Consider the following 25020-nt stretch of genomic DNA (forward strand, 5'->3'; position numbering starts at 1 on the left):
ATCAATTGTACAAGGAATTTATCATGGAAGGACATGATCGTCTTTGGGCTCAGTTAGGGGCAACAGGACACCAGTGAGAGACTGCAGAACAGACTGAACAGTAGATCAATATAAGACACCCTGAGAATCACAACTACGTCTCTTTCATCTGTCCTCCCTCCTTTCCTTTCCTACCCTCTCTCTCTTCCTCTATCTCTTCTTCTATGGAACGATCATAGTCAGGTGGGCGTGGCCTCGGTGGTTGAGAAAGATGGTTGGTTGGTAGGTTGGTTTGTTGTGGTGGTGGCGGAAGCCGGTTGCCGTGCAACTGGCTCCTTGGTGGTTGGCATGGAGACAGGTTAAGGTGGATTCTGACCTGGTAAGGTAGTATGCAGCACGTACAGTAGTATGAACAGTAGAATGTAATATGCAGCTCTGGAGATAAATACATGAATTTTAAAATGGATTCAAATGAAGAAAATAAACGGAACAAGTGCACATTATGCAGATTAAAGGGCCAGTTCATCCAAATTGCTAAATAGTTTCTCACTCAACTCCAGTGGTGGTATTTAACTATGCAGTTTTGTTTTGATATATCTGTCTCTGAGATTTCTGTCTCCATCCCCCCAAACATTTTATTTAGTTTTTTAGTGCACACAGTATTTAAAAGTTTTCATTGGAACTATATTTCTACAGACAAAATAGCCAATAAATACTGGTGAGCAACAGCGACACTGTTTCTGTTTAGAACAGTTTCTGTTGATTCTTTAAATGTATATTTTAAATGCTGTGAGCACCAAAAACTTCCATTCACCTCCATTGTTTTGGAGTGGAGGCAGAAATGTTAGAGACAGATATCTCAAAATCTGGACAAAACATCCCTAATATATTTGGGGTGAAATGGCCCTTTATAAATCCAACAACTTGAGGTGTACTTGCTTTTTTTAAAGCAATTTAAGGCCTGCTTTGTTTCATTTGCGATCATAATAATCTCAAAGGTGAAAATACCACAAATGGTGAAACAAAACCAAGCGCACCTCAACTTTGAACACTTGAACGTCCATTCTAGGCAAGTATTTATCCCCAGACCTGTCGGCATGTAACAGTAGATTGTGACAGTAGTATGTTATCGATGGAGAACATCACATGGGGCTGACGTGGTGTGCAGCAGAGGATGGCGCAGGGGAAGGCGGTAGTGGTGGACAGTGATTGGTTGATTTGGTTGGTCAGGTGACTGAGGGGGGTTATGAACAGTCGAGTTGAGTCAGATCACATGATGAGGGTTTGCAGCTATAACGTCAGGAGGTTCCATCAGGAGGTATGGAAGCCTGACAGGTTTTAGCTTTTGGTGGACACTGGACAGAACACCCACCCTGAACCCCGCCCGCACATATCCAGCAAACACACAACAAACAGACATGCACTCATACATAAGTTAGAGACAGACAAAGGGACACACACACACACACACACACACACACACACACACACACACACACACACACACACACACACACACACACATTTACCAAATTTTGCATAGACACACACAAATAAACACACAGGTTTGTTAACTTACACTCACACGTACATTCATGACAAACACACACACCTGCGCCCACACACCACGACTCACACAAAGACACACACTCTTGCCCGCCCCCAGACTTGCGATGTGTTACTGTGATGATGCAGAGTGTGGTGGAAGGTGAAGAATAAGACAACGGAAGACAGGTGATGCTAAAATGAACATTTATAATGACTGCTGTTGCTGTCGCAAAATAAGAATCCTTAAAAAAAGACCTCATATATATTAGCACTAGATTGCCCACTTCACTGGTAATCCACAAGTCAAGAAACACAACTCACTAGGTTTTTTTTTCTCTTTACAAACACAATGCTACAATTACATTAAATATTCAATACTCTTTAAGTCAGTTAATGAATGTTGTTAAAAGCAACCACTAAAATACTAAAAATAAAAACAAAACAATACTAATATTAATTCACCTTTTTCCAGTCGTTCCCTTTTTCTCGTTGTTATTTATTAATAGTATAATAATAATAATAGTCTGAGAAATAAATAGCTCATGTGGTGTTCTCAGGGCAATGGGGCAGGCAGCATAAATCAAGAGTGGAGCTCAGAGCAATGCGATGAAATGATGGAGTCTAATCTCACGCAGTTAATACTTTCAAAATGTCTCTGATGCACAGGCGAAATATGGAGATATGCCACAAGTTTGGTTCTGCAGGCGGCAGGATGGTTGAGTGGCCCCTGCAGAGGTTAATCATCTCTATCTATCTATCATTCTATGTTATGTAAACTAGGACTGTATTGCACAAAAGTTAGCAGCTCAGCGTCCTCGTTTAGTCGCCCGGGAGGAGCTTAGTTTGTTTTTTTTATTTATTTTGTTCTGTCCACCTCCCTGGGGTTATTTTTTTCCAACCTGGAGGAGCCGAGTCGAGCCGTTTTCCACGATGATATGTCTCTAACACGACCAAGCATTTTCAATAACTATGGCTCGATGATAAAAGATACTAGCGCCACTACAACTCACTGTTAGGAAAACATCAACAAATGTACAAAAACAAGCCTACGTTGAGAATGGCTCGGACTACTTCTCAAGGTCAGTATTATTATTCGATGAGCACAGGTATCTAAAGAGTTCGCTAACCAACATGGAAGCTAAACAGCGAATACAGTAGGTAAATCAACACTAATAACAACAGCACAGGTTAACACAGTAGAACTAGCATAGCCGATTATACAGGCAGACCTAACTATCGGATACAGAGGATGATGATCGTCTACCGCGTCCACTAGTACCTCTTTATGCTGCCGGCCCCGTTCTGCTCAACACTTCTCTCTTTACAGCTCGGCAAAAATCTGACAAAAATATTTACAATGAGAGAGAAAAAAATGAAATTGTGGAGAAACAGTTGTTTAGTGTTTTTTTTCTTTTTTTTTTGTTTGTCTGCATTTCTTTTTTTTGGAGTTTTTTTTTTTTTCTTCCTTTCATATGTTTTTTTTTTTGTTCTTTTTCGACTTATATCTCAGAGAATTGTCCCCAATGATGAGCAACAAACAAACAAACAAAAAAATCCAATCATATCAGCTAGCATTGCACAGTCTCAGAGAGGTTTTTGGGGATGGAATGGAGAGTTATCGTCCAAACAGTTGGATGAACACAGAAGGGGGGTAGGAGGAGGAGGAAGAAGGTCAATATAGTTCATGAGGGGGTGAAAGTTCAAAAAGTTCAAGAAGACAGAGGATGGCTGCGCAGCTGACGGTGCGTAAACACTCCCCACACCACCGCGCGGGGGCGGTGCGTGTGTCGGCGTGCGTGGGTTGGATGTTAAACAACAACAAAAAAAATCATCATTAGAAAATGGAGTTTTTGAATCTTTCCCATCGAGAAAAATCAAATGGAGCGAGAGCGAGAGAGGGAGGGAGGGGGGGATAGAGAGAGAGAAAAGGTGAGGGGGGGTAGAAAGAGGGGGAGGTGAGGAGAGTGAAAGGTGCCCCCAACACTATGGCACACAATCAATGAAGTCCCACAGGCTGAAGAGATGACAGAATTAGGAAAGCAGCTGGCATGAGCGGTAGGGCTTTTTTAGGTAGGTTGAGAGGCAGGACAGTAGGTAGGTAGCCAACCTGCAGAGGGGTTAATCCTTGTCGGGTTTAGCTCTGTGGGGGGTGGTGAGGAGGAGGAGGAGGAGTGGTGGTGGTGGGGGGCAAGGTGCTGTTCAGTTGAGGCGTCATGAGCGACATCATGTTATGAGGGCGGAGCATGCTGGCTTCATGGGTGCTTCCAGGATGGATGTCCGACACACAAGAACAACTCAAAGAAACGCTTGGAATGGTAGTTGTTGTTGTTGTTGTTGTTGTTGTCTTTTTTTTTTGTTTTTGTTTTGTTTTTTTCCTCTCTGTTCTATTTTGGCACTCGAGAGAAGAGACTCGTGGGAGGCGGAGGAGGAAAGTGTGTGTATGTTTTGGGCAAGGAGGAGGAGTGGGCAGTGAAAGTGCAAAAAAGAGGGCATGGAAGTGTGTACGTGTGTCTGAGTGTGTGTGAGTGTGTATGCATGTGTTTGAGTGTGTGTGTGTATGTGTGTGTGTGTGTGGGAGGGGTAAACAGGCTACACATAGAAATGGCATTTTGTTAAAACTGGTCTAGGTTAGACAGAGCATACAGTACAAATCAAAACCAGGAAAAAAAATCAACAGAGAAGAAGGAACAGAAAAACAGTGATATGACAAATGCAGTCTACAGTTGCTGGTGCTTCGATGGGGCCCGAGTTGGGGAAGGAAGGGGAGGTGGAAAAGGGGGGGGTCCCATAATATGTCTTAGAGGGTGTTTGAAGAGGTGGAGGGGGTGGAGGGGGTCAGTGGTGGGTGTGGGTGAGAGTGGGTTTGAATTTGTGGAGGTGGCGGTGGAGGGGAGGGGCAAAAAAACAAGATCTGAGGACTATGTCGAAGAGCCACACCCACCGAGAAGCAATGAGGTCACCTGGCGAGCAGATGAGAGTTAAGTTTGCATTCCTCTACACATCACAATAAAAACAGAAAGGATAAAATGAAAAAACATGACTAGCCGGCTACGTCGCAACACAGACACCACGAGCACGGAGCTGGCATAAAGCAGACAGAGAGAGAGAGGGAGAGAGAGAGAGAGAGAGGAGCATGCACATCTAAATACACTGCTGAATAAAACACCTACAGTAAGGCTACACATCTACAGTAGTCTCGCACACTGAACCCCACCTCAGCTCAGCTCGGCCTGCCGTGCACAGTAACAGCAGAGAGTTTAGTGCAAACATGTCGCTAGGAGCACAAATGGAAATTTTTCTCTTTTTTTTTTTTTTTCTTTTTGGGGAGTTTTGTAGGAAGCGGGCCATCTCCCATGACAACATCTGTCGGGATACAAAACATGACCACACTGGAAATACTCTGGTTGCATAATAAGGAATGAGAGAGTGAGAGAGGTGGATAGACTTTGGCAAAAATTTCTCTTTTTTTTTTGTTTGACACGGAAGCCAATAAAGCATCTAATTGAACCGAGCTGGGAAAAATCGAGAGAGAAAGAGAGGGAGGGAGAGAACACACTGGCAATGTTCAGTGTTGTTTCTCTCCCTGAGATCAGAGCCTTGGATTGCATATTAAGGGAGTGAAAACACAATCTGTCCCAAATTCTGCATCGAGGCACCCAGAGGGAGACCGAGAGAGCAGCAGACAGACTTGTGTGGGGTTTGTTTTGGGGATGGGAGGTGATTTGTAGGTGAGGGAGGGGAGATTTCACCTCTCTTTCTCACACTCTTTTCTACCAACCCCGTAGGAATACACTGGGCGGGGCTGGAGATGCTCCATGTCATATTTGAGGTCAATAAGGTGCATATCAATGACAAGACAAGCCAGAGCTCAGAGCGTGGGGGGGTAAAAGGACAGACAGAGACAGAGTTCTACTGAGAGCTCGACACAGCGCGTCGAGGGTTAGTAATGTTAGAGTACAAAAACACACGGAAACACACGTAAGCCTCTACTGCACGCCAATGGTCAGAGGAGTGATATGCAAACTTATGCAGAGGTGAGTACATTCATGGACAATCTCAGTCTTAATTTGAAATTAAATCCTGATTATTTTTTTTTTCTGTCTAAAGTTCGGCAGCAACTGAGAACTTTTTAGTACAAGCTCGCTCGGCAAGTAGCAAAATAGTCTTAGGTTTGTTCGAGAGTTTTATTCGTATCCCTTTCGAGGACGGTTCGACAACTTATCGACAAAATACTCATTCTGTTGTATGTAACGTCAAAATCAAACATTTTGTTCACCTTTGGCCGGCGGACCAGGACTCAAACAACAAACATTTGAACGCGTGTAAAACAATATCAAAATGCTCTACCCTTATCGGCATGCACAGATTTGTCTCCGAAAAATGAATGACACTCACTGCCTAATTTTTTTTTTTTTTTGCCACTTCTTTTTTGTTTCTTTGATTTTTTTTTGTGATTTTTTTGTCCACGCTTCACTTTGATATCATGCAATATAGACGTGCAAAAAAGATAACATCTATTTCCACAAAATACATTTTCATCGTAACTATAAAAGGCTGTATTTAAGAATGCTATCAAGTCACATTGTTTTAGCATAATTATGCTAACCTATCGCTATATTGATTTGTCTAGCCCCAGAGTCATAGTGCTGTTGCATTCTGGGAGCTGTAGTTCCCAGAGGACTGGCTAACACTTTGCTAACATGGCGGTCCCTCCTCTTGTGGCAGGAACAGAGAGGGCTTAAACAAACTGCTATACTGAGGCGCTTTGACCGTTAGTCTACTCAGCTGTTAAAAACTGTCACGTGAACTTCTCCCCTCCTACGGAAATTATAAATATGGTTCATTTGGCACTTTTCACATTTTCTTAATATAAAAGTATGTCTCCTCTTATCTAATGTGGTTTAAATCAACACATTTACAGTTTCACTCTGTAAAGACCTATTTTGGCACAGGTTTAACTTGTTCAGGTTAGAATTACACTATTATTAACTTATCGTTAGCTTATAACAGAGCTTGTATTACACTGCCACTTGAGACTAGCCTTCTCCAGCTAAAGGACAGATTTCGATATGTTTAAACCTTGTATTTTTAGTACATCAGTTATTATTAAATAGCAGCATTTTCCACAAATTAAAAACTCATGTAAACCTATTCAACATCTAAATCCAGAGCTCCTACGGCAGACAGAGGATAAAGGACAGGACGACATGCCACTACGTGTATTGCTTCCAGTACTCAATCACATTTTATCTCGATCCCCTAACATTAAGATAACTAAAGAGATTGGCCGCTGTTTAAAAGACAAACCAAACAAGATCTTTCTAAGGTTTAACTAATGAGATGAAAAAGAAATCCGTCCAGCATTAATCAACTCAACTGGCACCTATATCACAAATTCCAATGCAGTTTTTCCACTGTAAACACACTGTGCTGCATCCAAAGTAATGTAGCAATGAGGCAAATTTGACAACAAACTAAACCTGCTCTTTAACGTTTGTCGGAATTAATCAATTAATTAAGCATTAATCAGTTCAAAATCTTAATTTAGATGAATTGACAGTCAGAAAGTAGTGAAAAAATGCCTTCCAGACGTTCCCAGAACAGTCCACAAATTCCTTGTTTTGTCTGACCAACAGTCTGAAACCCAAATATATTCAATTTACAACAATATAAGACAGATACAAGCAGCAGATCCTCACATTTGGAAAGCTGTAATCAGTAAATGTTTGCCACTTTTGCTTGATAAATGATAAATCAAGCAGTAATCGACATGCTCAATCCTGACGTAACATGCACTAAATAAACTGGACAATCAGTTACTGACTGCTTACAGCACAGTACAGTTCTACAGTGGAACAAAAGCACTCTATCTACTACTATTACTACTACAACTACTACTATCTTCCTATGGTATTATGAGGTTTTCGCCACAAAATATCAAACATAAATCCAGTCAAACCCCATCAATGACAAAGTATTCCCTCACGATATGTGTATGTTTTATGTTTGTGCAGCAAGGTATTCCAAATCAACAATGTTTCTCTAAAGGATGATAAAATGAAATGCACTGATCCAAACTACAGATAAGAGTGTATGTGCACTGCGCCCTGCCAGCCTCAACTATATGACTTCCTCTGCAGGTGTGGTCGTTTTCTGCATCGGGGCGCCTCCGAGCCTCAGCCGCCCGAGGAGGCAAAGGGAAGACAGACTCAATCTGCGGTGTTTGTCAGGGCAAGCAGCAGACATGCATTGATCGTAACACCAGACATAGTCACCCATGGAGCGATGTAGTAGGAGGAGAGGGGGTGTCAGGATGGGAGTGCACTGGAGGACTGAGGACGGGTGGGAGGGAGGGTGAGGAGAGTGTGGATGGTGTTAGATGGGAGTAAAGAAGCCTCCTTACCAAGCTGTGGAGATTAACCCTCACTGGCGCTCCAACAGAGAGTGACACATTCGATAGCACAGTGGAGGATTTTGGGTCGGATTGGTTTAAAAAGAATCAAAAAGTCTTGTTTGTTTTTTTAATCTTAAGAGGAGTTCCCTCCCCTCACCAGGCTGTTTAGGTCAATAAATCAAATGCACCCCCTCCTCATTTTTGGCATTTTACATTCCGTCACACTTCAACTCCTGTTGGACTTAAATACGTGTCCAGGGATTTGCCCGTTGGATGAACAGTACATTATCAATTTCAACTGTTTATGAAAAAGACACAGCTGCGATAGAAAAGGTAATTTTATAATTTGTTCCAGTCTCTTTAATCTGCTGCTGGACACCTAACACTCCCCCAACATCCCACCCTCTGATTACAAAACACTTTTCCAAGACAACAGGAAGTAGTATCTAATTGATCTCAACTCGTGACCTCAATTGATTGACCCTCTTCATCGACCTAGTCTCTTTCAGTATTCAGATAGGACGTACATTTCTGGTGAAGTTCTTCATATGCATTCTACATATATTTCATATATGTGTTTTTTTTTTTTTTTTTTCCTGCCATACAAAAACCCATCCAATCGCAATGCCGTCTACAGCACACATCCCTGACCTCATAGGCAGAGAGAACCGCTCCCTCGCTTCACAGTGCATTAAGACAAAAATTCAGTGTACTCCGATTTGTAAAAAAAAAAAATATATATATATAACACGACACAAACCAAAAAAAAATTAACAACAAAAGAAACAACAGCATCTTCAGCAGCCTCCTGGGTCTACAGTGGCCAGTAAACCTGTTGCCATGGGAGACCTGCAGAAACGAGCTCAATTCCCTGGATGTATGTTGAAAATCTCTCATGTCTGGCCTTTACCTCATCGGCAGTCGGACGGTTGCTTGATAAGGGCAAAGATCAGCGAGGCTATTTATCTCCTTTACTGATATGCACGCTGGCTTAAAATAGCAAATCTACTAGTGAGGCTTGCAGATTTAGCAGTGGACCCCCGACGAACAATGTTCCCTCGTCGTGTTTCAGTGTTTCCGTTTTCTCAATGTTTGCATTTCTCAGTAGTACGTTGTTGAGTCTTAAGTGCTCTTGCTTGATCTAGTCTGTGGTTTGGGTTCATCTAAAGGGTTTGGAGGACCACAGGCTGAGCAGTAGCAGTTCATCTGAGAACAAGTCTCAGTTCAACTCAATTATTCAGTTCGGTTACATTGTCGGCAAACAGGGCATTTTAGTACAGATTTAGAACAGCGGCGATATTTTGGAGAATGAGCTAGGATAGCCAAGCATGATGACAAGGAGTTTAAGGTTAATATAGCTGCTAAGACGCTGCCCTGCAGCCTGTGGTTGCTAATCTAGAGGTCTCACTGCAGTCTGCATCATAGATATGGTGAATTCCTTTTTTCTAGCACCAAATATGGCATCATAGTGTTTAGTTTCAGTGTGTGTGTGTGTGCATGTGTGTGTGTGCGTTCCCTGTTCTGCTCTTTGACTGGATATATAAGGTGATCCTTCACTGTAATGATATTAATGCCTGGGGCGGCTTACTGGACTTAAATAAGACATATATTACACTATGTGACATTACTATTCATCTTCAATCCACTTAAATTAAAACAAAAATCAAAAATAGTCTCATTTACATTCATGTCAACCTGAATTCACAGATAAAAAAAAAAAAAAAAAGAAGAAACAACTGAGCTTTTTATGGGTGAACTCATTAATAAATAATGACGATGGTGGTGATTCCTATCGTAATAATCATGACAATATCATTAACAGAATTATCACAGCAGACTGCAAAAAATGCCATGGATCCTGTGTGTTTGCCGCAGCTTGCACAGTATCACTCTCGTCGGTTTCGCACTACGTGAGGTCATCAGCGTGCGCCTCGGCATTCTATCTCAAACACTAGCTGCGTATTGGGGGGGAGGGGGCGCTACGTGCCGTAACACCCCTGCGGCGCTGCACTGCTTGTGGGATACATCACAGGGTATACAGGGGGTGGTGTGCAAATGAAGAAACGCCCAGCTGATTCTCTCTCCCCCCCTCAACACCCCTCCCCAATTTCACTTCACCCTTCCTTCATCTCCCAGAGAGAGAGGGCAGGAGGGGGGAGGTGAGATCATAGGCGGGGGAGAGAATAAAAGATGTTGGGGGGGATTGGAGGATGTTTCTTCTCTCACACACCAGGCTTAAGTTTGCAGTCTTGCTCATTATAAAACCCTTGTAAAAGGTGGGGAGGGGGTGGGAGGGCAGGGCTGTGGGCAAGTAGTGAGAGAGGCTTTGGGAGGAGGCGGGGCGCGGGGCTGAGGGGCAAATCAAAACTAGAAGAAAAACAAAACCCCTACGGGAGGGTGCCGGGTGTGGGCTGCAGGGGGAGGGAGGGGTAAGGGTTGTTTCCATAAGGGATTTAGGGTTTGGGGGGGGGGGCGGAGGGTTGTACCCTGTAAACGCAAACCCTCCCCCCCCTCCGCGCCCATGCCCTTCCCTCCCTCCCCCTACGTCCTGTAGCCTCTCAGGCAGTCGGCCTGTCTACATGGCATTCAGCTTTGTCCACACAATACACGAACGAACAAACAGACAGCTTAATTTACTAAACGAAACAAAACAAAAAAAACCAATAAAACAAAACAATAAAAAATCCCGAAAGGTCAAGACGTTAAGTAATAAAACCTTATTTACATGTTACACATTTTTTTCTTGGTTTTTCAGCGTGATAACTCGCTCCTCTCCCTCCTCGTCTTCTCAGCACATTTTTGCTTCGCGTCAAAAATTCTTTTTTTTTTTAATAGAGAATACTGAAAACACGCAGAAGAAAACGGCGCGGACGATTCCTTCTGACATTCTTGCTCTCCTCTCCTTTTTCCATTCTCACTCTCCCTTTTTTATACTCCTCCCCCAAGCCCCCACTCTTTTTTTCCTCTTTTCCTCCTCGTTTCTCATTGGCTGTCAGGTTTAGCCCACCTTCTGTGGGTTGGTGGCACGTACCCCCTGCTCGTAGGTGATTCGCTGGCTGATCAGGTACTGTGCGGCCTGCGTGGCGGCCTGGGAACCCGTGATGGTCACCTTCCTGTTCCGAGTTCCGGGGATGAACTCGCCTTTCTTGGAGATCTGGATCCTGGCGCCGGTCAGCTCCTGGTACTCCACTAGTGTCTTCCCTCCTTTCCCCAAGATGGCTCCCACCAGGTTTTCTGGCACGGCGATCTCGACCACTTCCTTTGCTCCTTCTGATAGCTTCTCCGTGGCCAGTAGAGATGACGCCACCAGGGGCGATGCTGCACTCAAGTAGCCATTGGTGGCCCCTGTAGCGGCAGCCAGGGATCCCAGGGAGAAGCCTCCGAGAGTGGCCGGGTGACCTCCGGATGCATCGCTGGCGTAGGATGCTAACAAATTAGCTGCGGCGGCTGCTGCCGGGTTAGCATTAGCTGCTACGGCTGCTAACACCCCTGAGGCTGCAGCGGGATTCAGCCCCAGGCCCAGGGAGTTGGTGTTGTAGCCGTAGCTGGCCAGGGTGTTGAGGGCGGAGGTGATGGCCAGCAGGTCGTTGCCTGAGAAGCTGGACATGGTGGTTGGGAAGGCCCCGACCCCGGCCAGGCTGGCCTGGCCGAGCAGAGAGGAAGCTGTAGCTGCTGCGGCGGCCGCCGCTGATGGCATGACCTCGGTGGAGTTGGCGTATGGGGAGCCGGTGGGGTTGGAGTTGGCGACGGGCCCCGTGATGTTGGAGTAGGAGATGTTGAGGCAGGAGGAGCTCTGCGGATCCTCCTGGATCTTCTGGACAATGATCTCCACGGCTTTGCGGTTCTGCTCCGGCTCGCCGCTGATGGTGACCACGCGTTCCTGCAGGTTGATGCCCTCGGGCTTTTGGGATAGCTGGACCCACGCCCCGGACTGCTCCATCACCGCCTTGACTGTAGCTCCACCTTTACCGATGATCAGCCCCGCCGTGCTGTTGGGGACGATCAGCTTGGCCTGGTGGGAGCGGCGGGGAGGTCGGAGAGAAAGAGGGAAAGAGGGAAAGAAAAATATAAATGATTGCTTTCTGACAGATGTTTTATTCTAATCCAGTTAGTGTTCAAAGTATAAAACAGGCCCCTGTGCATCACATGATATTACATGAACAGAGAAATACAAGTGAGAGATTGTGAATGTGTTCCTTTATCGACCAGAAAATGAAATCCACTAAATGAAGGGAAGATGTAGAAGAAGGAGCAGAAAGTCAGTGTTACACAGAGCTGCTCCTAGTGTTTCCCACACTGCGTATGTTCAATAGAGAGAGACAAAAAGAGACAATGTCACACCTGTGATGTTACGATTAAACATGCATGACAACAAGCGCTCTTGAATCCAAAATACGCAGTGCAATGAGAAAATGAACAATAATTATGCGATGGGGATTGGTGATGAAAAATCTCTCCTTTGTCATGCAGAACACGATAAAATGGTGCACATGTCGTTGAGCTCCAGAGTAGACTTTAAAGGCAAGGTCAGCGCTGAAAGGGACTTTGTCAGGAACTGCTTTTCAGAGGTGTCCTCGAGAAGGACGGGAGACAAAAAGAGCTTAAGAAAAGACGCAGAGGGAGAGAGACTGAACCATGTTGGAATACAGAGAGAGAGTGTGTGTGTGAGCAGTGTAATGACGTCCTGAAGGAGAAAGATCTGCGATAGATATACAACATTATGGAGTAATGCAGTGACTGTGTCTTCACCACCTAAACACATAACTAATAAAGAGTGTTTTTTTTTTTTTCATTTCTTTGGTACATAACAAGACAGAAAATAAGAGAAAAGAGATAAAGTGCAAGTTTGTGAGAGAACAGGTGATGAAGAGGTAGAGAGAGGTACATAGAGTGGGAGGGAAGGATGGATGAGAGAGAGAGAGAGAGATAGAGAGAGAGAGAGGGAGGAATTCTAAAGAGGCTACTTGTGTGAAAAAAATAACATTGACTCCCAGGGGTCAGCGTTGCCATGGAAACACAGCTCCAGCATTCAAAGGGTAGTGAAAGGGAGCGAGGCGATGACACACACACACACACACACACACACACACACAAAACACATGTACATGTACACACACTCTCCATGTCCAAACACAGCGTGGTATATTTCATTTCACATATTTGCATTTACAATTGATGTACTATTGTTATTATAGTATTATTGTTCATCATAAATAGGCTATATAACATTGCTGTATCGGTCAATGAATGGACATGATGCACTTATTAATAGTTATTGGAGTATTGATTCATAGTACACTGCTGGGAGGCCATTAACTTCAAGTGATCCCACTGCACCATGCAATTGAAGTGCAACTAATTATGTTTTTTTTCAATAATTGATTAATATGCTAATTTTTTTTAATTAATCGATTGAATATTAGTCTACAAAATGTCAGAAGATAGTGAAAAATGCCCATCACGAAAAAAACAACGATGAATCAATGAATCGATTAATTGTTTATGACGTGTTTAAATGTTAATTTTGACCAGCTCTCTAAATGAATTAATCAAAAAACATAATAAAATACATTTATATTATTATTATTTTCGTACACCGTTTCTGTGGATTGCATTACAACGCTTAGTTTTTCACCATTTTCCCAATTTTAAATAATGATTTGACATCATTTTGAGTGAAGACAAGTCAACAAACACCAGGTTGTCATCCAGGAGACCGCTGTTGGTGTCCCGTGCATCATGTTACAATCAGCTGTTCGTTTACATCGTTCATTCACGGTCATTTTCACCCTACAAACGTCGTAGTTTTAACCCCAACCATGTTGTTTTTTCCTAAACCTTACTATAGTGCTTTATTGCCTGAACCTAAGCAAGCGTTTTTGTTTAAGCGTGTAATATTACGCATGTGTTTACGGTGGCTGAAAGGAGTGACGCCGGGGGCGTGACAAAGCATCAGTATGTGACGAGTTGGGATGGGAACGCGCTGTATATTTCAGATCAGGTAGAAGCACAGATGTGAGGTCTGAATGAGGCTGGTGTGTGTGAGGGGTTCACTGTTGCTCCGTTGACGTAAGCAGTGAGTGACGCATCCCTCTGCTGCAGCACTGAGCTCCACGCACAATGAAAGCATCACTTTGCTGAATGAAAAACACACAAGAGGAAAGTGTGAGACCAAAAAAAAAAAAAAACTTCTGCTGCAACTTGTGTTACTTTGCTCTTCACTGCAAACTAAATGATAGAAGTCGTTTTTCACAAACAAGGACACCTGCAGATGTTCTATTGACTTCTGCAGCACATTAACCGCCTCGCAAATAAATGTGTGTGTGTGTGTGTGCACGAGTGGCGCGCTTTCTCCTCTTAGCATTGATCCCGCTCTCCGCAGAGCACACTAGCACTGCTGCTATCTGTCTGTCTGTCTGTCTGAACGTCGAATATTCATATTGAGAGCAGAATGGGAGAGTGTGGGCTGGAGGAACCGGAGGAGGGAGGGCTGAAGAGATAAAAAGACCTGGCCTTGATAAAGAAAAGAAGACGATAAAATGAAAGAGACGGAGAGGGGGAGGGAAGGGAGGGAAGGGAGGGGGTGATTGATTCAATGAACTTGAAGAAAAACGAGGACGAGAACACTATTTTTTTGTTTTCTGTTTTTCCATGCAGAGAGAAATAACAGAGGAGAAGAATAAATCCAAAGAGACAGGGATCAATTCAACTTACAATAGAAAAATGCGAAGGCCATTCCAATTACCTCGCTGCCTCACCCTCTCCTTCATCCCTCCTCCCTCTGATTGCTGCAGTTTTAAGCCAAACTACATCTGCGTGGCAGCAGCCTCGATGCAGCGGTTTGTTGCCACGCCACATTCCACACTTTGCACCGCGAGGCGGAAGATGAATTTACATAGAAATAGAAAATTAGTAAGAAGCATGCAGGAGGGAGCCGATAATACAAGCGACTTCAAACTGGCACGCAGTCAAATATTCACTTCTCGCTGCTTTCAGTTGAATATTAGAGAATTATCTTTCCCCTGTGAGTGTTTGTTTGCGAGGCGTCGGTGTGCCGGCGCTCTGTGGGATTAACAGGTGGGATTGTTTTTCCTTTTGTTCATTCATCTTTTCTCTCGCAGAACGAGTTTGTAGTCCGTTTCTATTGATTAGTGTTGCTGCTGAGAGGCACGTACGCAGCGAGGCTCCTTCAACACGTCTGTTTACGTCCTGCTGCTATCAGAGACTCGCTACTATCAGCTGTCCTGTGTAGATTAATGAGAAGAGCAAAGTGCTAACTAAGTGTGAACACTGCTGAGGCTGAGCCACTCCATTTTCTGTTGGCTCCAACATCCAGTCACCTTTTATACTAGAAATCACTCAGCACATACTGTACGCCAAATGTACTCCAAATCACATGGAAAATAGTCCAATTGATGTTCAAACTAGGGCTGTCAAAGATAACACAACAATAACACGTTAATGCAAATTTGTTTTAACGCCACTAATTTCTTTAACACATTAGCGCAATTTACGAGGTTGTAGCGGCCTCAGTTTTAAAAAGCTAGAGTGAAGATACTGGCATCACATGAAACTAAAAAACCTAAAGAATCCATCGGTACCAATCATGTCATACTAGCTTGTCACAAAGGAGGCTAAATAACGCTCCAAATTTACGCTTAATTTTGGCGAGGAAAAACTGGCATGGCTATTTTCAAAGGAGTCCCTTGATCTCTGACCTCAAGATATGTGAATGTAAATGGGTTCTATGGGTACCCACGAGTCTCCCCTTTACAGACATGCCCACTTTATGATAATCACATGCAGTTTGGGGCAAGTCATAGTCAAGTCAGCACACTGACACACTGACAGCTGTTGTTGCCTGTTGGGCTGCAGTTTGCCATGTTATGATTTGAGCATATTGTTTTATGCTAAATGCAGTACCTGTGAGGGTTTCTGGGCAATATCTGTCATTGTTTTGTGTTGTTAATTGATTTGCAATAATAAATATATACATAAATTTACATAAAGCAGCATATTTGCCCACTCCCATGTTGATAAGAGTATTAAATACTTGACAAATCTCACTTTAAGGTACATTTTGAACAAATAAGTAATGTGTGATTAATCACTGTTAAAATGTGTAAACCAAAACCTTTCATTACTAATGTATTTCATTAATTTAGAGAGAAGTTAATTACTTTGAAAAAGCCCTAAAAGCACTCAGAGCTCCTCTACATTTCTTATTTTAATGACTGAACATGGTTTGTATATTGGTCAGCATCTGCAACAAAATACAGTTAATTGGAAAATAGTTTTAAAAAATCCTCAGAATGTTAAGAATTAATAAAAGAAACTCTGTGGGAAGATGTATAAATGACGTGTAATGCCCTAAATAAAAACAGGACATCAGTTTGGGCTTTAAAAGGTTTGCACAGGTTTTGAACTCCTCCTCGGCGTGCGTCACTGCTGAAGTCTAATTTTGCGTCTGAAAATGTTGGATGAAGGATGTTTTTGCGGTGAGGAGATGAGCGGGCGGTGGGGGGTAAAAATGGAGATGAGGGATAAAAGAAATAAGTGACAGGCAGCGAGAGAGCGAGGGAGGGAGGGAGAGAGCCAAAAAGATTTTACCCATGAACCCTTTCATCCTCTGCACTGACACATTCTCACACACATGCACAGTGTTGGTGGGAGGATAAACAGTGGCGTACAGTGATGTCTGATCCCTCCTGGCCCTAATGATCTACCATCTTTATATCCAACTGATTCTCTGCTAATGAGCGTCTCCGTTTGCCTCCTCTTCCTCCTCCGCTAGCTCTGCTTTCTTTAATCACGTTTCTCTTTCCACATATTGTTATTTTTCTTTCCTACCATCTCATTTTGTAGTTTTGTGCAGATTTAAAGAGGGTTTTAAAGCCTCTTTTTACAAGGTCAAACACGCACACGGTCTGAAGGGCGTTTTATTGTGAAATCATCATCTTCATCCTGGTTTTATTTAGCTGACGCCGTTGGTTCGGCTCGCTCTAATGGCCGACTCAGCCAGCCAGCCTCCTACCTACCCACAATCCTCTGCTCCCAGCACCTTTCTGCACAGCCGCCACAAAGAAGAAGATTATGTGACAGTTGGCAGCGTTCAGCACATCGCTCCTACAGTGACGGCTCTTTCATCTTTGTTTTTTTGCCTCAGCTGCTCTGGTTTAACGCTTTTTTGTGAAGTTCTTTTTCAACATTTTCTCATCTCTGGCGGTGTCTCCCTTTTTGTTTTATTTTCTTTTTTTTCTCCTTGAAGAGCTTTCTATCTGTTGGGAGAAACTTTTCCACAGAGGAGAGGAGAGGAGGGTTTGGCGTGCATCCAGCTGCTGACTAGAACGTCCTGTTGCTGCAGCTGCTGGGTTGAGGTCGAAGGTCAAAGCCAATCTCCTGTTCATGAATACACTCAGGCAAACACTGTGAAGAAGCAGGGATGGGAAGTGTTGACTTCAGCAGGTATAGCGGCTTAGCAGATAAGTCCAAATCAATGTCAACAGCAAAGTGGGCTGATTTGATTCGGGAGCAATTTCGAACCAGTTCAGGGTCGGACTGTTGGCGGTTTATGAATGCCAAAACTGTCAAAGCACTTTATGCTTTGAGCCAACAATCTTTAAATGTGACTGTTTTTATATTAAAAAAAACAAACAAACAAGACTTTCAACCAGGAAACTGCTGTACGTTGACTTATTTTGCAACGTGACTCGTTAATATCATCAGCTCCATGAGTCACCTGAGTTGTTAGTCAGTGAAGTTAATATCAATTATGGCATCTCCTGAGCCTAACTAAGTGGTTGTGTTGCCTAAACCTAACTTCCCGTGAAAACAGAAGTTTATTTTGAAAGGACACTATGCATGTAACGAGCATATATTCACACGCCGTCCCTAACACATCCAAATATAACACAAGAGGGGTACCCCGTGCGTCAGTCTCCAATGCCGAGGGGCACTGATCAAGCGCTATTTGACGAGTTGGGAGTGAGAATGTGTTGCACCTGACTTGGCATTTTCTTAGCTTTGGGATGTTTGTCAGTGGGAGCAGATCTAAATGACTGCAGGAGCTTGAATTAACCTTAAACTAGTCAGAACTTTGCAGCAAATTTAATTAAAATTCGAATATAGCAGCTACTTGTTGTCATCATCATCTAGAGAAAGTTTAATCCTTTCCCCATCTACTTCTGTGACCTTCCTCTCCGCACTCAGCAGACTGAGACACAGACCTTCATGCCGTCTTTTTTGTCCAATGAACCTCAAGCTTTGATGAATGAACAAAGCAGACCTCTATTTGTCCATTTTAATACCACACTATTAATCATTTCTTCCACATCATCGAAACAACTCCATTTCTTCTCACTGGATGTTTCCTACAAAATAAACCTTCTCCAACCAGCAGTGGTAGGAAACTATAAATGGATAATGACTGTTCAGGAAACGCAACATAATTGAACAATTTAAAGTTAGCCTAATAAGCAAAGAAGATTTTTCATCACAAGATAATAATTCTCTGATATATTAGTACAACTCTTATATTTGCCGGCCATTTCTTCATCTTTGTTTTATCCTATCCTGACCCTACATGTTTACTGCATGAACTGATGTTATAACCTAAATCAGTCACATCATATTAGAAGCAGATTATCTTCAAGTCATGCCAGTTATTGTGTGACGAAAAGAAAAAAACCCTCTTCTCATGTCTTCGTCATGTACTGATTGACACCTCACCTATTTCTTTACTGTCATGTTGAGAAGCAACTGCAGGCGGCAATATGAAGACAAAATATTAAAAATGTTGCAATTAAATTAAAGGGGACATATCGTGCTCATCTTCAGGTTCATACTTGTATTTTGGGTTTCTACTAGAACATGTTTATATGCTTTAATGTTCAAACAACACATTATTTTTCTCTTACTGTCTGTCTGAATATACCTGTATTCACCCTCTATCAGAAACGCTCCGTTTTAGTGCATTTCAACGGAATGGCAACAGAATTGTGTTGCTAGGCAACAGTTTGGGTCCATGTTTACTTCCTGTCAGCTGATGTCATTCACATACACTGCCACAGGAAATAAACTGAGATACATTAAGAATGTTTACATTTCAAACTGTGAAATTGTCTACATATTGTAGATTTGTGATGTCACAAATGTACAGAAATCCTGACGGCTTGTTTCAAACGCACAGTTTCTGATTACGGGCTGTGTGTGTTTATCTGTGGATTGAGCGTTTTGATACTTTCACAGTATTTATATATCACTTAAACCTGCTTTATAAAAGACATGAAAATCTCACTTGATGTGACCTTTAATTGTCCTCAAGCAATTGAGAAGATAGAGCAATATTTGCCCAACGAAATTGCCCTAAAGTCTCTCTGCTGCCTTTAAGCAGACAGACAGCGAGGCAGAGGAAGCAAATGTTTGTTTTGCTTCATCAACTGAAGCATGTAAGTCATTTTGTGTATCAGTAAAAATGTAGAGTGTGTGTGTTGCATAGAGTAGTAGTAGTGATAAGCTAACAGGGTGTTGAGGTCACCGAAGCATGGAAATCTGAGAGAACATTGTTTCATTTAACAAAAGAGGAAACAAGCAAACTGTTAACAACCATGACAGCACACACACACACACACACTTACACACACACACCCTCCCACACACACACACACACACAGTATGTTGCGGTAGTTTGTCAGGGTTTAACCTTGACGTTCAGACGTATTAACACACAGCTCCAGCCCGCTGCCTCTCTGCCGTCTCTCCTTTCTGTCTGCGCTCCCATTTTATGAAACACAAATCGGAGCAGAAAAAGATAAATGCAATAAAACCTCCCGAGTGCTGACAGAAAATATTTTTTTCCGTTCCCTCAAAGCTGGAAATGTTTCACTGGTGAAGACATTATGTGGTAAACAGCAATCAAATTTGATTTTGTTGAATAATTAATGGCACTGGCTCGACACGATGAATGGCTCGGTGTTATTGGTAAACACTCTGAAGAGTTTTCTCTAAAAGCGTTTTCACCTTCAGATCAAATACGACCACCAGGAGCTGAATAACAGCAACGCGGTTCAGGGGATTAAATCAGGCTGTTTTCATTTGAAACGTTTGCTTGTGCATCATCCCAAAGGGTAACAAAACAATCTGTGAATATATTTAAAAAGCAACAGAAGCTTGCATGTCAGAGAGAAAAAAACATTTTTAGATTGTGAGAAATAATATTTGTTAAATTGTTTTAAGCATAATTTAACTTCCTGCACGCAAACCTTTAAAACCTTCAGTCACACACTGACCATAACACCAAGCATCCACTGCTGCTGATATCATTTCACAGTCTTTAATGCACATTGTTTTTAATATGTCAAAATAAATAATACATGCTGTACATATTGTATATAGTCATCTTTACATGTACATACTGAACAGAATCATCCAGTCCATCTATATCCATTCACTATTTATTTATTTGCACTATTTGTATTGTCTACAACTTACATAACACTTGACTTTTATATGGACGTTTTATTTAACTTCTTATTTTATTGTTGATCATCTGTGCTTTTTATAAATGTTTATATAATATTTATATATATATATATATATATATACACACCTGTTTTTCACATAATAGTGTACATAACAGTCCTGTCTATGCTTCACCTTTATTTGTCCAGCTTTGTTGTTCTCGTCCCTAGCTGCTATTTCTATTCCTGTATAAGTACACTGAGAGAGATGCAAAGAGAGTCTAATTCCCTGTATGTGCACACGTATTTGGCAAATAAATCTGACTCTGATTCTGAAACTGCACATTATTATGCACCTCCTTTCAGGCATTTAAATGTATTCATCTTTTATTTTCACATATCTTAGCATACTGATATGCGTCTGAAATGTCTTTTTTTTTAGGGCTGTCAATCGATTATAATATTTAATCGCAATTAACCGCATTATTGTCCATAGTTAATCACAATTATTTAATCGCATCACATTTTTTATCTATTCAAAATGTATCTTAAAGGGAGATTTGTCAAGTATTTAATAGTCTTATCAACATGGGAGTGGACCAGAAGCCCTCACAGGTACTGCATTTAGCATAAAACAATATGCTCAAATCATAACATGGCAAACTGCAGCCCAACAGGCAACAACAGCTGTCAGTGTGTCAGTGTGCTGACTTGACTATAACTTGCCCCAAACTGCATGTGATTATCATAAAGTGGGCATGTCTGTAAAGGGGAGACTCGTGGGTACCCATAGAACCCATTTACATTCACATATCTCGAGTTCAGAGGTCAACGGAGCCCTTTGGAAATGGACATGCCAGTTTTTCCTTGACAAAATTTAGCTTAAATTTGGAGCGTTATTTAGCCTCCTTCTCGACAACCGCTACAACCTAAAGATCGCAAGTTGCGTTAATGTGTTAAAGAAATTAGTGGCGTTAAAATGAATTGGCGTTAACGCGTTATTATCACGTTAACTTTGACAGTCCTACTTTTTTCTGATAGGTCAAAGCAACTCAACCTTCATTTAATCCCTTATTTGTGAACTGGTCCATATTAATACATTAAGGGTATATAAAGGTTCAAACTCTCCTGTAACTTCTCTCTTTTTCTCTCTCCCCCTTTCTTCATCTCTCATCACTCCCTCTATTCTTCCCTTCCTTTCTTCTTCTCTCTCTCACTATGTCAGAGCTTTCATTGAGGTAATGACGAGTCTTTCTCTCGTCCAAACGTTGTGTCGAGTTCCATCCAGGTCACAAGGTTGTCTGTCAGTGTTGTCATTGGTGCCAACACACACACACACACACACACACACACACACACACACACATATACACACACCCACACACACGCACACAGAAGCAAAGATGCACACATGCAAAGACATGAATTCACATTTTCACTTGTACTTGTGTGAAAAAGGTGCATACAATCCCACACACTCAAAGATAAACACACACAAAACAATACTCCCATACACACTCTGAGATGTACGTGCACATGTAAACACACATACACATACACACACACATACACATACACACACACACACGGAGTGAGTGGAGGACAGCGGACAACTGTTGAGGCTGCAGGAGTTTGAACTTTGAAGTCTTAAGCAGGGGACTTTAGCATAATCTGCCTCCTCCTGATCCATCGGCTTAGTCGCCTCTCTCTCTCTCCCTCTCTGCCTCTACCTCTCTCTCTCTCTCTCTCTCCCTATCTGCCTCTACCTCTCTCTCTCTCTCTCTCTCTCTCTCTCTCCCTCATCACCTCTTTTTCCGTCTCTCTCCCTCGCCATCTTTCTTTCTCCTTTCATCCTCCGGCCCGTCCAGGAGCTCAGAAACCCCCCCTGCAGGTTAAAAATAACTGCAGGACAGAAGAGCCGGGGTACAATGAGTGACAGCGAGGGGACATAGTGTTAACTTGGATATGAACACTCATGTATACACACACACACACACGCACACACACACTTGTATATACTGTGAGGACGCTCTCCGCCCTGTCTGCCTGTTACTTGGTTTGGGTGTTTGTTTGACTTTAAAGTGCTGGACGTGGGCGTGGCAGAGGCTCATCAGTAACATGGTGATGCCAAGTGAAAATATCGATACATGTCATCTTTGATATTTTGAAATTCCCACTTTATCTTTATTCTTTTTATTGAAAAGGATAGATTGATTTTCATTTAAATGTCTGGAAGAGCCCAGTAATACAACTGTCAAATCATATTTGAGTTGCTTTTTTGTGCGTTGATATAAATGTTAATGTTAAATGAGCATATGATATTGTCTCAAATCGATCGCAGGCCCCTGAATTTCCCTTGAAACTGAAATCATATCGTTTGTGGTATCGGCAAATATCGTATCGTTGTCCAAAGAATCGATAATAATGTTGTCGTCTCTCCTCTCTGAGACGTTATGGTTTGTGTTGCTGCACCATGCAACATTGCACTTACAAAATTAAATGAATACATAATTAGTTAATTATCTTGGATGTGTGCATCACCCTCTTTTGCCCAGTTTGTGACTATACTGTATAGTGCTCATGTTCTAACATGTACACACACACACAACGACTTAAGAGCGTCTTCTGACTTCTTAAACGGGATTTTGGGTGCATTTTATTCCTCTTATGCAAACAATACAGACATGAACACACTCAATATGTACACAGAGACACACATGGGGAGGGTTAGAGCTGGCTCTCCTCCTGTGATGTTGCAGTTTGAGTTATCTCCTGAACAGACTCCCCTCTCCTGAGAATATTAAACTTGTCATCATGTGCTTGGAGATGAACTCACTATCTCCGTCTCTCTCTCTCTCTCTCTCTCACACAAACACACAATGTGATTTTCTTGCCTAAATATGTTAAAGTGTAATAATGGCCAAAGAAGTGAGTCAAGTTCAACAGCAAAATCTAAATATTTTTGTTGTTCAATCATTCAATATAAAACTGCTCCTGATTTGTAAATAAAAATGAGTGCATTAATGAACGACTGCCAGTTGCCGCTTCACACCATGAATCACTTTTTTGGAAGCTGTTGAACATTGTGTGTGTGTGTGTGTGTGTGTGTGTGTGTTCCATGGCTCCATCGTTACATGCATGGTGTGCAGCCAAGACTTGTTGAACCCACAGGCCCCAAACTTTCCACAGATACCAAACATGTCCTGCTGAATTCTGAGGATGAGTGCAGACTTTTAATATGATGCATAATACATCTAGAATATTTCCATTTGCATGAATGTGAAGTAAACGTCGTGTATTGTAACTTCAGCGGAGTGTTGGAACAAGCGCATATTACTGTAATAACAGCTTTCTCTTTAAAAGGATGTAAAGGGAGCGGAGGTCATCACATTGTGTGTCAAAATAAAAGGATGAAAAGATTCATCTGTAGAGTACATCGTGCTGCAGGTACAAATTAAGATGTCTCTTTAAAAGACACAAAATGTGTTTGTGTAATGAACTGGCAGATAATACAAGGTCTCCTTTCTTTCTTCTCCCCTTTGTGCCCTTAGTGTTAACCTCCTCTCCTCTCCTCTCCTCTCCTCTCCTCTCCTCTCCTCTCCTCTCCTCTCCTCTCCTCTCCTCTCCTCTCCTCTCCTCTCCTCTCCTCTCCTTTCCTCCTATACCTCCCTCTCTTCTGCTGAAACCTCTCTCTATGTGGCACAAATCTCTTTTGCTTGTACATCATACAGCTAATTTTTTTCCTCCTAATTTTTCTTTTGTATTCCCTGCACATATGTACGACAGCGTATTAGGACCTCAGGTAAAAAAATAATTAAATAAATAAATTACGAAGCTGGGGGAGGGGGTTAATATTCCAAGAAAAAAAATGGTAAAATGCTAAATTTCTGAGAGAAACTCACAAATTTATGAGAAAAAAACCCTCAGAAGAATGATGTCTTTTTTTGTTTTTGTCAAGGAATCACATCGCTTCACTTTGCAAAGCTGGATTAACCTCATCACACCGCAGACTCCACCGTTTAACATGGCAGTAACGTGCACCATTGAGTGCAAAATATATTATATTAATATTTATTTATGTTCATAAAAGAACACATAAGAAGACGCGTATATCTGTCTTTCAGGACCATCGCCTCGCTCAGAGGCCGTCCGACAGAGAGTACATCCGAAACAGCATCTTTAGGATTTATCTGATAACCCATTGGCAAAATAAAACTTACAACTGGTCTAACATGAGGATAAAGTACAACGCATTGCATTTGCAATTCGATGTCAGTTTATAAAATGACACAGAAATAACATGATGGAAAATGCGTATACGGTTATGTATCTTTTAGGACCTTTGCCTCGCTCAGAGGACATCCTGTGATGAGGTTGATCCAACTTTACAAAGTGAAGTGTTGTAGTTCCTTGACAAAAAAACCCCACAATTTTACCATTGTTCCATAAATTTGTGACTTTAATTTCAGAGAATTTCAGAGTTTTTTCTCACAAATTTATGATTTATAATCTCAGAGAATATTCAAGTTTTTTTCTTTTAAATTTGTGAGTTTTTCCCCCCGTAAATTTACGACTTTAACCGCTGAGTTTTTTCTATTGTTAACCCCCTCGCCCGGCTACGTAATTTATAATTTTTCCTAC

At 42.1% G+C, this 25020-nt stretch overlaps 2 protein-coding genes across 6 annotated transcripts in view; both read right to left on the reverse strand.

The window, feature by feature from the left end:
* gpr4 (G protein-coupled receptor 4) overlaps positions 1-25020 on the reverse strand; it is a 208793-nt gene that overhangs the window by 74773 nt on the left and 109000 nt on the right. The window lies entirely within an intron of this gene.
* Positions 1715-25020, reverse strand: part of nova2 (NOVA alternative splicing regulator 2) — a 102460-nt gene continuing 79154 nt past the window's right edge. For all 5 annotated transcript variants that reach the window (XM_074641168.1, XM_074641167.1, XM_074641164.1 and 2 more), the window contains one exon: positions 1715-11933. In XM_074641168.1, coding sequence (XP_074497269.1) covers positions 10920-11933 — 1014 coding nt within the window. In that variant the 3' untranslated portion in view covers positions 1715-10919. The remainder of the gene's footprint in view (positions 11934-25020) is intronic.

The sequence above is a fragment of the Sebastes fasciatus genome, chromosome 7 (genome assembly GCF_043250625.1).
Source record: "Sebastes fasciatus isolate fSebFas1 chromosome 7, fSebFas1.pri, whole genome shotgun sequence".
In the NCBI taxonomy this organism is placed as follows: domain Eukaryota; kingdom Metazoa; phylum Chordata; class Actinopteri; order Perciformes; family Sebastidae; genus Sebastes; species Sebastes fasciatus.